The 13,817-nt window shown below is 41.2% G+C and overlaps 1 protein-coding gene across 3 annotated transcripts in view; it reads left to right on the forward strand.

The window, feature by feature from the left end:
* Positions 1-13,817, forward strand: part of PACS1 (phosphofurin acidic cluster sorting protein 1) — a 73,972-nt gene that overhangs the window by 30,762 nt on the left and 29,393 nt on the right. For all 3 annotated transcript variants that reach the window (XM_080984562.1, XM_080984560.1, XM_080984561.1), the window contains exons 2-7: positions 3,276-3,363; positions 4,341-4,430; positions 6,069-6,194; positions 7,023-7,167; positions 11,337-11,428; positions 12,740-12,820. In XM_080984562.1, the coding sequence (XP_080840688.1) occupies positions 3,276-3,363; positions 4,341-4,430; positions 6,069-6,194; positions 7,023-7,167; positions 11,337-11,428; positions 12,740-12,820 (622 nt within the window). The remainder of the gene's footprint in view (positions 1-3,275; positions 3,364-4,340; positions 4,431-6,068; positions 6,195-7,022; positions 7,168-11,336; positions 11,429-12,739; positions 12,821-13,817) is intronic.

Here is a 13,817-nt window from a genome sequence, read left to right on the forward strand (position 1 = left end):
AAGTCCTAATGGACCATCAAAAGTCACCTCCATCCATACGAATCTACCTAACCCTTGAGATCTAGTGAGAATTTGCTATGCCTTCTCCCTGTCAGTGGAAGAACGGTGGGTAAATATGAGAGAATGGCCCATTCTTTGGTGGCACAGGGACAGTGGAGTGTCCTGTCTGGCCTCATTGCCTCTAACCTTTAAAAAATGATTAATATGTTTTCTGGCAGACATTGTCTGCTATACTGTTTTAATGCAGAGGTTTTACTGCTACTGTCTGTTGCAGAGTGATTTGTTTTCTGTGATGGTTTTAAAATTGATTTTTGATACATTGTGTTATTCTTATACAGTGGTACCTTGGTTCTCGAACGTAATCCGTTCCGGAAGTCCATTCGACTTCTGAAATGTTCGGAAACCAAGGTGCGGCTTCCGATTGGTGCAGGCGCCCTGGAAACAGTAGCCGACAGTCGCATCAGATGTTTGGCTTTCAAAAAGTGTTTGAAAACTGGAACACTTACTTCTGGGTTTTCGGTGTTCGGGAGTCGAAATGTTCGAGTACCAAGGTGTTCAAGAACCAAGGTTCCATTGTATACTACTTGGAATATATTGTTTATAAAATGGTGGAATTAAAAATGCTAAAAGTAAAACAGGATAGTTTGAAACTCAGTCACTTGCAGCACTTCCCACTCTTTTCTGTTTTTGTTAGCTTTTGCTGTTGAGTAACACACACTATTCTGTAGCCCTTTGGCTTTTAAACTAATTTTATTAATTTTAAACGCATCAAAAAACCTTAATGAAAAATACCTGTTGGGGATTCTGAAAGAAACTGTGTTTCCTCTTTAAGTGTAAGAACTTATTTATAGATTAACAACAGAATATATTGCATGTCCTGCTAAAAGAAAATAACACAGTTAATATTGACTCAACAAATAAGTAAATTAAAGGCCCTTCAATGTGATGGGAGACTTGAGGTTTTAAGATGAATATGGATTTTAGCTATCTGGTCTTATTTTTAGAAGAGAAGCCATAGAAACATCACTTGAAAGTTGAACTCACCTTGGATACAGACTGGAAAGAAGTCATACTTTAGTTCCCTTTTGCATAAAATTGGGTGTAGGGAGGAGAAAAACGGCACATCTGTGGCCTGCATGAATCTTGTAGCCCTGAATTTCTGCTTTGCTCTCATTACCACTGATAAATGGTGGATTTTTTAATTGGATATCAATGCTTCAGTTGATTAATCAGTAGATTAAAGTGTACATTCCTAAAAGATGCCTTACAGTAATTAACTGCATCCTCTCAAGGGAAAGGCTAGTTGTCGGCTAACCTACACTTGACCTTGCTCTTAATTTAGATGAAAGCTTTGGGGACCAAAGTACAGTAGTAATTTCTGGGTGGAGTTGGAGCCACCCTGTACTGAGTTTCCACCCTGTGTTCAAATCCTGCTGGCACTTGTCTGGATCTTACCAATTTGAGCTAGACATATTTGAATTTTCTGTCATAGCTGCATTCTTTCTTTGCACTTCCTGCAAAAATGTCTGGGCTTTTATGTTGGACTATAAGTTTTTAACCTTGGTCACAATGAGCCCACCCCAGAAGTGTGGAAGAATTGACTTGAGCTATGTAACATTGAAGGAAGACCATTCAATACCAGTGGGAACTGTGAACTTTGTCTCAGGCAGTGAATGGGCAGAGTAATAGAAAGGGCTGCAAAAACCTGTGCTGTGGTGTTGAGGTTCCAAAGGGTAGTTTTGCAAAGGTGAAGGTGTTGATCTGTTGGCTCCAGTGGTGGTCCATCGATGAGGAAAATATGCTTCCACTCAGACTATATTTCAAGGATCCAGGTTTTTCAAAGCTAGGGTTTGTCAAGACAATTCAATCCCAAAACAGTATCAAGAGTTCAGGACCCAGGAAGAATTAGGTTGGCAGCTGGAGGAATTAAGATCTATTTCCAACCAAAATTTGTACAGCTATTCCTGTTAATAGCATCTTTTCCACAGACTTGTTTTTATGTTCTGAAAACTCTCCTGCACCATTGTCAGTACTGTTGACAAGGACTGCTTGTTGACAAGGAAGAATGGGGCAAATTCAAAACACCAGGAGAGAGAGTATATGCCTGCAGATTTAGTAATGACTGCATTAAAATAATGAAAACAAGAGCAACCATAACTTTAGCATCCAGACATGGGAAATTTCCCCTCTAGTCTTAAGGTCAGAGATTCTGGGTTCCCTTAGGAGGAAGGGCAGAATAGAAATTGAATAAATAATGTTCCTTTGCACAATATCCAAATGACTTAAACATGAATTTATCCAGGAAATAAACCTGTGAAAACAAGCTTCCTGCTGGTGAGCAATTAAATCTCATGAAGTTTTGAAATGTTGTGATGACATTTGTGTACATGTTCAGAACCCAGTTTCCTTCCTGTTCACGTGAGTTCTCTCCTTCTGTGTTGTGTGAGGTTGCATTTTAGACTCAAATTTGACCTCCACTTTCCCTGTAGTCATCTGGGTCCTGAAGTAGCCACAGACAAATAACTTGATTAATTATCAATACTTCATGCACAATACATCCAAACGAAATGTTGTATCATATTTTAAACCTAGTATTACCATTTCAGAACCTCTAGGGTTAAGCAAGCGAGAAAGTTCTAAACAGATAAAAGGCTTATTATTGTAGAAATGTCAATAGTGCAACAAGAGCTTATCCTTTATATAACATTTCCAGCATGAATTCTTAGCTTCTGCTTACATTATTATATTAACTTTATAATCTTGACAAAATGGAAAGCTTTCTAGTACACATAGAAAGAGATGTGCATGTATGTGTTGAAAAAATGAAACGAAAAGGACTCATCCTCCTGACAAGTGCCACTCAGAAATCTGTTTTCTGTGCCTCTTGGCATACTTGAAGATAACAGTCTGTCTCACTCAAGTTTCAATCTGAGCCAAATGGATTCAGATTGCCTACATATGGAGAATTCATGGTAGGTAAAGGACAAAGTTGGTAGCATTGCCCTGCCTCCTAAGCTGCCTTGTGTTCTGGAAGGCTGGAAGAGTGTGCTGTTCTTGATCATTTTCTTGGTAGAAATATACAGTAAAATACTGATTTCAACTGCCTTGTTTGGGGAGCTGGAAGTGGAGAGGAGAGACTGTTCCAGCTGCTTTATAGTTCAAGAAAGGGTAAACCTTGTGTCCTTTCACAATGGGCAAATGTATTTATGTAAAAGTTTTTGTTTCAGGAGTTCCTGACCTATAATCTATGTTTTTTATTTCATTTTACTTGACAGATTGTTCAGCTTGACCTTGAAAAAGCTAATTATGCTGAAAGAGATGGACAAAGATCTAAATTCTGTGGTGATTGCAGTGAAACTGCAGGTACGTGTAATAAGGGAGCAAGGAATTTTTCAAGCTGTATATTGTATCTGAGGGACGCGGGTGGCGCTGTGGGTAAAACCTCAGCGCCTAGGACTTGCCGATCGCATGGTCGGCAGTTCGAATCCCCGCGGCGGGGTGAGCTCCCGTCGTTCGGTCCCAGCTCCTGCCCACCTAGCAGTTCGAAAGTACCCTTAAGTGCAAGTAGATAAATAGGTACCGCCTTATAGCGGGAAGGTAAACGGCGTTTCTGTGTGCTGCTCTGGTGCCGGTTTGCCGGAGCAGCGTCGTCACGCTGGCCACGTGACCCGGAAGTGTCTGCGGACAGCGCTGGCTCCCGGCCTCTAGAGTGAGATGAGCGCACAACCCTAGAGTCTGTCAAGGCTGGCCCGTACGGGCAGGGGTACCTTTACCTTTACCTTTACCTTTACCTTTATATTGGCCTTAGCAATTGCAAGGCTTGCCAATTGTGTATAGCTCTGGAGAGACCCAGTTCCCTTTCTCCTGTTCTTGGGGTTGGAGTGGTAGTAGTGTTAAGCTTTTCCATTTTCCTGTGGAATGGGCAAAATGTCTGGCTTGGAGCATTGGACTCTCTAATTCATTATGTGGAACTTCATGTTCAAATTTAACCTACTGTGTCTAGCCTAGCATCCTAGCCCTATATACCTGAAGGAGCATCTCCACCCCCATCATTCAGCTCAGACACTGAGATCTAGCTCGGAGGGCCTTCTGGCGGGTCCCTCACTGCAAGGAGTCACAGAGAACCAAGCAGAGGGCTTCTTTGGTAGTAGCACCCACCCTGAGGAATGCCTGAAAATGGCTCTGAAAATAGACCAATTCACTGGATTGATTAAAAAATTAGTACATACTGTATTAGTGTTCTTGTACCAGTTTCTTCAGTATGTTGTTTGGGGCTCAAGTATCCCCATGTTGAAGACTAAAAACAATGATGCACGCCTCTTGTTCTGTGCGAGTTGCAGGGTTCAAAGAGGATTCTGAGGTCCAACGAGATTGTCTTACCTGTCAGTGGACTTGTGGAAACGGAGCTTCAGTTGACTTTCTCCTTGCAGGTAAATACAGTTTAACTAAATTAATGGGGGTGCATAGAGGGGAGGGTTGCTGGGGGAAGGAAGGGATAGAAGACCCTTTCTCCATAAACTTCATCAACATACCTTAGGATCTTTCTCTAATACTGTACTCAACACTAATGTCTCACAACAAATGTAACTGATTTGTTAGAAAGACTGTACAACCTGAAAAAAGCGAGAAGGCATGTACGTTTGTGAACCAAGAAAATCTTTATTAAAAAAAACTTTTTAAAACATACCTTAGCATCTAATCCTTAGTCTTTAAGGTGCCACAAAACTTCTGTTGTTTTTAATGTAATAGGTTTAACATGGCTACTCCTTTGGAAGTAGCATAGTGTTAGTGTGCTTCAGATTTTCTAAACAAGAAGCTTAATAACTGTACAGTGGTTTGGGGATATTTGAAGAGAGATTGCTGTGAAATTTCAAATCTCGTTACACCCACACTTTCATATTCCCAGGAAGCAATGCCACACTCTTCCTGCTGTGTGCCTAGCATGATAGCTTTTCAGATTGAGAATGTGAGGCTTATGCAATGTGTCGAAGATAGCTTTCCAGTGAATTTCTCTTCTGTGCTCCTTTTCTTCAGGGAAAATGCTCAACTTCTTTTTCTCCCTTTCTTGCTACATAAATAGCCATTTCTCAGCACATGGTGTTAAAAAGCATTGGACCTGTAGAGAACTGTAAAATGTATGCAATCTGTATTAAACTGTTCAGCTTCACTGCTGTTTACGGGGTGAATTACATTCTTAAAGCATCTGAAGTGTTTATCTAAGATGGGACAGAGAGGATTTATATGTTATCCTCTTCTCCTTGCTAGTAAAAATCCAGTGCAATCACAAAGCCAGGAGGTGATGAATCTGGGTGTTTGGGGGATGGTGATGTGCAATTTGTTTTAACGAGAATTCTTCCAGAATAGTTCAGACATTACCTCTTCCTGAACCAGCTGTCTTGCATGGGGAAGTAAGCTTTTGAGTTGCACAGTTGTTGGATCCATTTTTAGACCATGTCCTTTATACTGAAGTGGCAACCATTTTTGGAACATCATTCCTGACTCTAAGAAATGGCAAGCAACTATACAATGGGACATTTCTTCACACTTTAAAATCCTTTTGAAGGCATGAATTGAATGGAATATTTTGATTGGGCCATTTGAAACGGTTTCCTAATCATCTGGAGAGTATTTTAGCTAATAGAGATTATGAGTTTTGGGAAAGATATGTGGGGCCAGCTGGCTGATAGTACTGCTTTGAAGCTTACTGTGTTGACCATCTTGATATGCTGTCAATATATTTATAGAGAAACCAGAGATTGGAACTGAGGGAAGTTGGGGGGGTTGTTTTATGGGAGGGGGAAGGGGAAATGGGGGGAAATTAAGGATGATATGATTTAAGATAGTATGTTTTGTTTAAATTCCTAATATATTTTTTTAAAAAAGACATGCTGTCAATAGCTACAGATTAGTATTAAGCGATCTATAACCTGAAGACTTGCAATTCTTGTACTAAAGTTGATTCAAGAAAACATTACACTCAGCCTAATCTCCTTCTATCGGGACTTACTGTTGTACAAGTTTGGTCTGCAACTTATTTACATGCCATTTCCTTTGGGTTCCTCTTGCAGTACCCCCACTTCCTGAAGCGAGATGCCAACAAGCTGCAGATCATGTTGCAGCGAAGGAAACGGTACAAAAACAGGACCATTTTGGGCTACAAAACTCTAGCTGTTGGCCTTATTAACATGGCTGAGGTAAGGGAAGTTGGGAGAACTGGTTTTCTTGAGAAAAATAATAGATGTTGGTTATACCTCCTAGTTGGATAATGTTTCTAGGGAAAGCACACTACATTGTGAAGTGTTACATTTTTTGAAGGGGACTTAAAAAGTGAGCACCACCGCCACCACTACAATGTGAGAATTGATTTGGGGAAGTGCAAGCTTGGACAGTGAGGTTTTGCATGCAGGAAGGTCCCAGGTTCAATCCTCAGCATCTCTGGGTAGAGCTGGGAGGGACTTCCGTCTGAAATCACTATTCATTAGTGTAGACAGTACTGAGCTAAACTGACCAAGTAGCCTGACTTGGTGGAAGGCAGCTTCCTATATTCTTATATATTTCCCTCCACAAAAGTTGTGGCACTATAAACAGATATTTGGAGAAGCAAAGAGAGGTAAATTTGTTTCATGGTGTTTGGGCAGGAATGCAAAAGCTTTCAGCAAATTAAGTTCAGTCGCTAGCAATGCTGTGCCAAATGTAGGTTGGAGACATTTGCATCCATAGCACTGCCTACCTTCTCCCTTCCATTGTCACTATTTTGTATGTTTAGCCCCCTTTACAAGAATGAGCTTTCCCAGTTGGTTGAGTTTTTTGTCTTAGGCTGACATTGGTGTGTGCTTCACGTTCCTTGCTGTAACAATTTATTTTCTTTAGTAGATTGACTTACATAATTGCCTGCTGTGCATTTTAATTTTGCAATTTTCAGGAAACGTAATCAGATCATCTAGCCACTTTGCTATTGCTGTTTTCTCTGTATTTAAGCTTTCTGGCTGCGTTCCTGAAATTGTACTGTTTTTCTTCTCCAGGTTATGCAGCATCCAAGTGAAGGAGCCCTGGTGCTGGGACTCCACAGTAACGTGAAAGATGTTTCTGTCCCTGTTGCTGAAATTAAAATCTATTCCCTGTCCAGCCAACCAATAGACCATGAAGGACTAAAATCAAAATTATCTGGTAAGAATGTTTGTAAGACTTTACTTTCTGGATTTTGAGCAGTCCCAGTAGTTGACATGTACTAATGCAGGACCCAGTCCTCAAACAGTTGTCAAAATTTCATTTCATTTCTTTCACTTTTAATTTGTATACTACCATTCTGTATAATTTAATTTCTATACCACCCTTCATCCGAGGATCATGGAGCAGTTTACAATATAAAAACACCATGGGAAACTCCAGGTCTTAGATTCAGGAAGGTTCTCTGCCCAGACTTCTACCCCTGTATCTTGCTTTCTGCTTCTGATTTCCTGGTGCAGTTGCTCTGCTTCCCTTGGATATTTGTATTGAACCAAGAGTGAGCAACCGTTTTTCCATGACCATCTTAACAACCTTTTCTCAATAGAAGCAAACCAAAACATACCTGCAGTATTTGGACTGAAATCTGATTCATCATTTTTCCACAAGAAATTTGTTGTATCCTGCATCAGAGTGTGCACCTTTGGTTTCTACAGCACCCAAATGTTTAGGGTGCCTTTTGTGGTGGAGCAGGAGAAGGGGATGGGACACATAAAGTATCTGTTATTACAGAGAGGACTCACAATATTCTCTAACAGCTGCAATTCCCACAGTTCCTTGTGGTGGGGAGGGAGACCATGCCTATTAAACTACTTTAGGTTGGGAGTGATAAATGTAGCCCAAATGAAATTCTAAATCTGTGACTTTCCAAAATACAGTTGGCTTATTCTGCCCATGTGCAGTGTTATATAGCTGCTATGCCAGTCAAAGCTGCATTCTGCTCTGTTGGTTTTCCTGTCTTGTCTTGTGCTGATTGGCTAAGCCATAGCTCAGTGGCTAAGGGCTGCCCTTGCATGCAGAAAATCTTAGATTGAATCTGTGGCATCGCCAGTTGAAAAGACATCTGGTAGCAGGACTAGGGAAAGCCTGTGGCTGAGATCTTAGTGATTTGCTGCCAGTTAGTGGGCTGCCAATCAGAGTGAGCAGCACTGGGCTGACTTGGTTATAAGTCAACTTTGTATGTTCTCCAGTGCATACATGTATCTATGCAAAGTCCATACAAAGCAGAGGAGATCTTGTGTTGGATTCCCTGCTGTGGTTGAAATTGTCCTAGTGCCAATAATATGGATGCTTGAGGCACAGTGAAAGCAAAGAAGTGCTTGTAGCAGCAGGCTTACAGCTGGTGCTTGGCAGCCTGTGGTGTGCTCAGTTGTTAGTCTTAAAGTATGCAATTTTTCAGGAGAGCAATCCCAATGCTTTTTGGATCTAGTACAGTAATGTCCACTCTTGCTGTGTCTTGTTTTGACAATCCAACCTAATTCCTTCAAACACTGCTATATTTAGCCTTCTGTCTTGGATTTTTCTGCTTTATGCTACTCCCTCCTGGATGGCTGCCTAGGCAATAAATCTGGTTGCTAAGGAAACTGATGGAGATGTAGACTCTGTGCTGGATTTATTCTGATATTTGGGTTTATTACCAGCAATGTTGTGAGTGACCGGATGCAAGGGAAAGCTGGGAACTGAGATGAAGTCATTACACTAGGCTCCAGTGTTATTAGTGCCTTTATCTGAGAATAATGGAAATGGGTTCACTTAGTTGCATAGTGTCAGAATTTTAATCTAAAAATGATCTTATACTTTTTATAGTGGAGAAAGATGCAAGATACAGTAAACTAATATCCACTGTTAAATGGATATAATAAATGGGGACAGCTTTTTAAAAATTACATTTATGTATTGTTCTTGAGGGTGGCATGCCTGTGTATCTTTGGTGGTGGTGAGGTACCAGATTGGCCTGAATATAAGCTGCACGTTCCCCCAAAATTCTGAACATGAAAAGTTAAAGTGCGGCTTTTATTTGCGACCTTACGGTATGCAGCCAGGAGCACAGGGCAAACAGTGGCAGGAGCGTGGTGAAGTGGTGCCTGCCCCGCGCGTAGTCCCCCATCCTCTCCCCCAAGGCTGGGAAGGGAGACAGCGAGGAAGGAGAAAGGCAATGCTGCCCCCCCCAGCATGCAGCCAGGAGCAGCAAGAAATGGAGCGGCTTATATTCAGGCATTTTTTCCTTCCCCCCCTTCCAATTTTAAAGCTGCGGCTTATATTTGGGTGTGACTTATATTCGGGCCAATATGGTATTATGATATTTACCCTTGCAACCAATTTGTGAGTTAGGCTAATTAGAGAATGAGTAAGTGATTGGCCCAAGGTTTCCCCAGTGGGCTACTTGGCTGAGTAAGGATTTGAACCCAGATCTCTGCAAACCCAGCCCAGTATTCTTTCTATTCCATATAGGCCATCTTCAGTGAGAATGATGCTGATGGGGTTGGATTTGGGCACAATTGTCCTTTTAGTCTGCGTTTGTGAGACTTAAAGCCTGTCATTCAAATACTGTTCACTAATCAGGATTCAAGCTTGGTTAAAAGCAACCCCTACTGCCAGACTTGGGGATAGACTTTGGTGACTTAGGTCTGAGTTGAAGGGGCAGCAGTCAAGCAGATTCAAAGTCCTGCTTTAAGTCCATGTGTTAGATGGTATCGCACTAAGGCCAGCATAATATACTTCCATTTCCTAATCCCTACTGAATGTAGCAGACGAGCAAGTTCAAATTGTAAAGCTCATTCAGGTAACTGAAGTCACTTCAATGGCACATGGGCACACTGAAAAGAGAGGGGGATCTGCTTTTGTCAGGCTTACCATAAATGCAGATTTCATTTGTGAAATGTCTGCCTAAATAATGGCTCTGGCCTACATTTATAGTCTCTTTAATTACTTCCCCTAAATAGCTGGGCAATGTTTGCTGTTGGTGACTATGTATTAGGCTTGATGGAGCATTTGGCTGATTGGAGAGGGCAGTTGTGAATCTTGAATTGTGCTGTTTTGCTGGTAAGCCCCATCCTCAAGAATGAATGATGAGCTGTCAGTGTGAATGAGAAATATCAAGTTTGAGGTCACCCAGGGGGGCTATGCAGATGCAATGATTTTCATAGCTACTTATGCTGTCTGGTCTGACTTGAATTGACCCTTTGGATGAATATTTAAATGCAGATCCCTCCGGTTGCTTTATTTCCCTGATATGATACAGAAATATCATGTTCTTCAGTTATGATTCAAAAGGCTCATATTGGCTTGATTTGAAGGACACAGTAAGCCATAGTAGGAAACAAGCTAAGGCTTCCTGTCAACAAGCAGCATGCTAGTGCAAACTCCTCAGTTATCCCCATTTTGCTCTGCCCCGCCTGGAGCTGAAAAACAAATGATAGAGCAACTGGCTTAGTGTTACATGTGGCCCAGTCCTCATCGTTCATATTTTCTCTAAACAAACCATGAGTTGAAGCTGCTTGTTTGTGGTGTTCCTAACTATGGCTTACTGTCAAGTACTAATGGGGCAATTTTATTTATTACTGGCTCACCTAATGTGTTTGTTGTATTTCTGGGACTCTGTGAATATTAAAATTGTTGGCATTCCTGTTAGTTCAAAAATTAAGATCCAATCTAGTCTGCACAAGCAGTCAAGTGAGGTGATAGGATCCTGAAGTAACAAGGGTAGATTGTTAGCTTAATTTGGAGAGCATAAAGGGGGGGTTCTCTCACCTGCTATCTGAGTTGATAACAAACAGTGCCCTCCTCCCTGCAAGTGGAAAAACAAAACTTGTATCAAAGAGAGCACTCCCTGTTTAGTTAGTTTTCTATTTGTTTTATGCTTTGTGCCTTGGAAGGACTTTGCACAGAAAGGCAGCATGCACATATTGAAATAAACTTTTTAAGTACCTGGATTTTTTTTATAGAGAAGAATTTTTAAAAAGGGATATGTCTCACCTGCACCCTGAAGTGGTACACCTCGGGACTCTACCACTTTATTGTGCTGTATGCAGGAAACACTTTACTAATCCACTATGAGACTCCTAGAACTGATTTTCATGACATGTATAATCACTAAGACAAGACGACCAACGAAAAGTGGGGAGAAGTTACATATTCTGATGGAGCACAACATGCTGGCCACTCAACAACCAGCTGCCTTCTTGCTTTACATTCTCCTGAATTTGCATGATCTTTGTCCCGTGAACCTTCACACTGGGGCAGCCTTGACTCCAGTTTGCATATGAAAATGTATTCAGTTTAGCTGCAAGTTTGGCAAGTTGGCATTTCATAACTCTCAAACTATCCTCCAGATCGCTCTCCTGACATTGACAACTATTCAGAGGAGGAAGAGGAGAGCTTCTCTTCTGAACAGGAGGGGAGTGATGACCCCCTACATGGACAGGTAAGCTTCTCTTTTCACCTAGTCAGTCCCTTCTGTGAGGGCATGTTGAGAATGGATTGCTCAGCAGACTCCTAAAGGAACTTGGGAACTCTGACACCTGTTCACAGATTATTACATCATAGTTCCTGTGTACTACTTCCCTCTCCAATATCCCCTATTGCATTAGATTCATTTTAACCTTTTCTAGTTGTTTATTAAAGCTGAGTTGGAAACCCGAGGAGGAGCCAGGTGAGCCCTCTAAAAATAGTTGCTCACCAAATCCTGATGTAAGCTGATTAGAAAGAACAAAGTGTAGCAGAAAAGAGTTCATGGGAGTAGGCTGTATGGCACTTAAAAAAAGAAAGTGAGTCTTCCAACCAAAATTATACAAATACCGTATGAACACAAAAACCAGATTAGCATAATAACACAAATAATTAAAATAGCAACAACAAGCAGTTAACCACTGCTGTATCATGCACTACAAATCTCTAACAAAGTAGTTTCACTTATACAGTATACAAAGAATACAAAACTATATGTTATTTTGATTCCTTTTGCGTTGTTTGCAATATAAAAAAATTCAATGTGGCTTTAATGCATTCCCAACAATGAGTATCAAATTATATATTCCTGAACCTTATTCACTTAATAGATAACAAAAGTGATTAATTTTTCAGCCAATTTATCATAATTCTGTCTGCCTTCTCTCTTGATGGTTTGGTTGACCATACAAATCATGCCCCATGCTTTATTTAACCAACCAATATTGGAGGCCAGGAATTCTTCAAATTATAAGCAAATGTTATATGAGGAGCATTCAGCAAAAGAAGAACCATCTCTTGTTGTTTGTTAAAGTTGAATCTTTAACATAACCCAGCAGGAGGGATTAATGGATCCACTGATAAAGAACAGCTTGTTACAGTTTATTTTTCTGTTACTACATCAACCCAAAAGTGGTACAAGACCATGGCATTTCTAATACTGAAGGCCGACTCAAAGTGTCATAGATCTGAGGAGGTTAACTAAATGACAAAAGAAGCAAACCTGTTACCAGTTAATATCCTGAATAGGAATGGCTGAGAATAAAATACATAGGTTTCCTAAGTAGTTTTGGCCAGTGTTGGCCATCTTGGAATTTTCATGTCTGGCTGTGTTCATGAGGTAGAACTACACAGGTCATTCGAAGCCAGATCAAAATACCAAGTCTGGAATCCCTAACATTTCATGGACAAAGAATGAGATTTTGTCCTGCTTTGGAGGGCCTTGTTCATAACTATGTGGCTGGGTGTTCTTTGTGTTCTGAAGTGGTTTCTCCCCTGCACCCCCTAGGATTTGTTTTATGAAGAGGAGGACCTTAGGAAGGTGAAAAAGACTAGGAGGAAACTGACCTCAGCTTCTGCAATTACTCGGGTGAGTAGCACCACAAGCGGACTTGTCAGGTGAGGAGTTTGGGGCCTGCCTCTTCTCCCCCCCCCCCCACATCTTCCAGTCCATCCTGCATCTGTCTGCTTGGTAATCCCAAGAGACCAGGCATAGGTGAGACCCACTATGTGGCTGTAACACACTGAGGTGAAGATGCTTCATAGCCTCAAGAAGAGCAAATGTTTACCTCCTGTATTGTGTGGCCACAATGTGCCAAATATTAAACTTCTGTTGGTTTGCGTGTGATTAGAAGCTGTATTAAAAAGGAGTCTCCCATGCTGGTACTTAGCCATACCTGCCTAATTGACTGTTGCCAGATTTGTTTTAGTACCAAGATACAGAATGAGTAGCTGACCTTCGATGTTGAGTTTCGATACTCTACCAAAAAGAATCTGTGAGCTTTTTTCAAGCAGAGCTTAATGAGAACAACCATTAGTTGACCACCACATTCCCACACCTCAGGGGGTAGAAGCAGAGTTTCCAGGCAGTCTTGACCTGCTTTTTAATAAATTAAGATCTTCCCCCCCCCGCCCCTTTGTGTGCATTGCTCCTTAATGCTTAGCTTTGAAGATGAGTCTTTGAGAACTAACTTTCTGAGCTACCTTCATGAAATATGTACGCTTTAAAGCTGAACTGTTGAGAGCTGCATTCTTATCAGGTTTGCAAGCTAAGCAGTGTTGCTCTGGACCAGTTACTGGAAGAAGAGTTTGAGTAATGCAGAGGTTCTGCAGAGGTGTTTTTTTCTGGCATTGTGCTGCAGAGCTACTATTTTCCCCTCCCATTTGGTGTAGGTTTATGGACTTGTTGAACACACTGTGGTACTTGGGTTCAGCTATATATGATGTGGTGTTCTGACAAATCTGCTACCATCATGATCTGTGGTAGGGGTGCTAAATTGTGGGGAGAATTGTCTTAGGATTTTCAGTGTTTGTTTCACTCTCCCAGCCTCAGTACTCATCATGCATTGTGTCTCAAGAACTCTGCT

This window comes from Podarcis pityusensis, assembly GCF_964106645.2.
Source record: "Podarcis pityusensis genome assembly, chromosome: 16".
NCBI lineage: Eukaryota > Metazoa > Chordata > Lepidosauria > Squamata > Lacertidae > Podarcis > Podarcis pityusensis.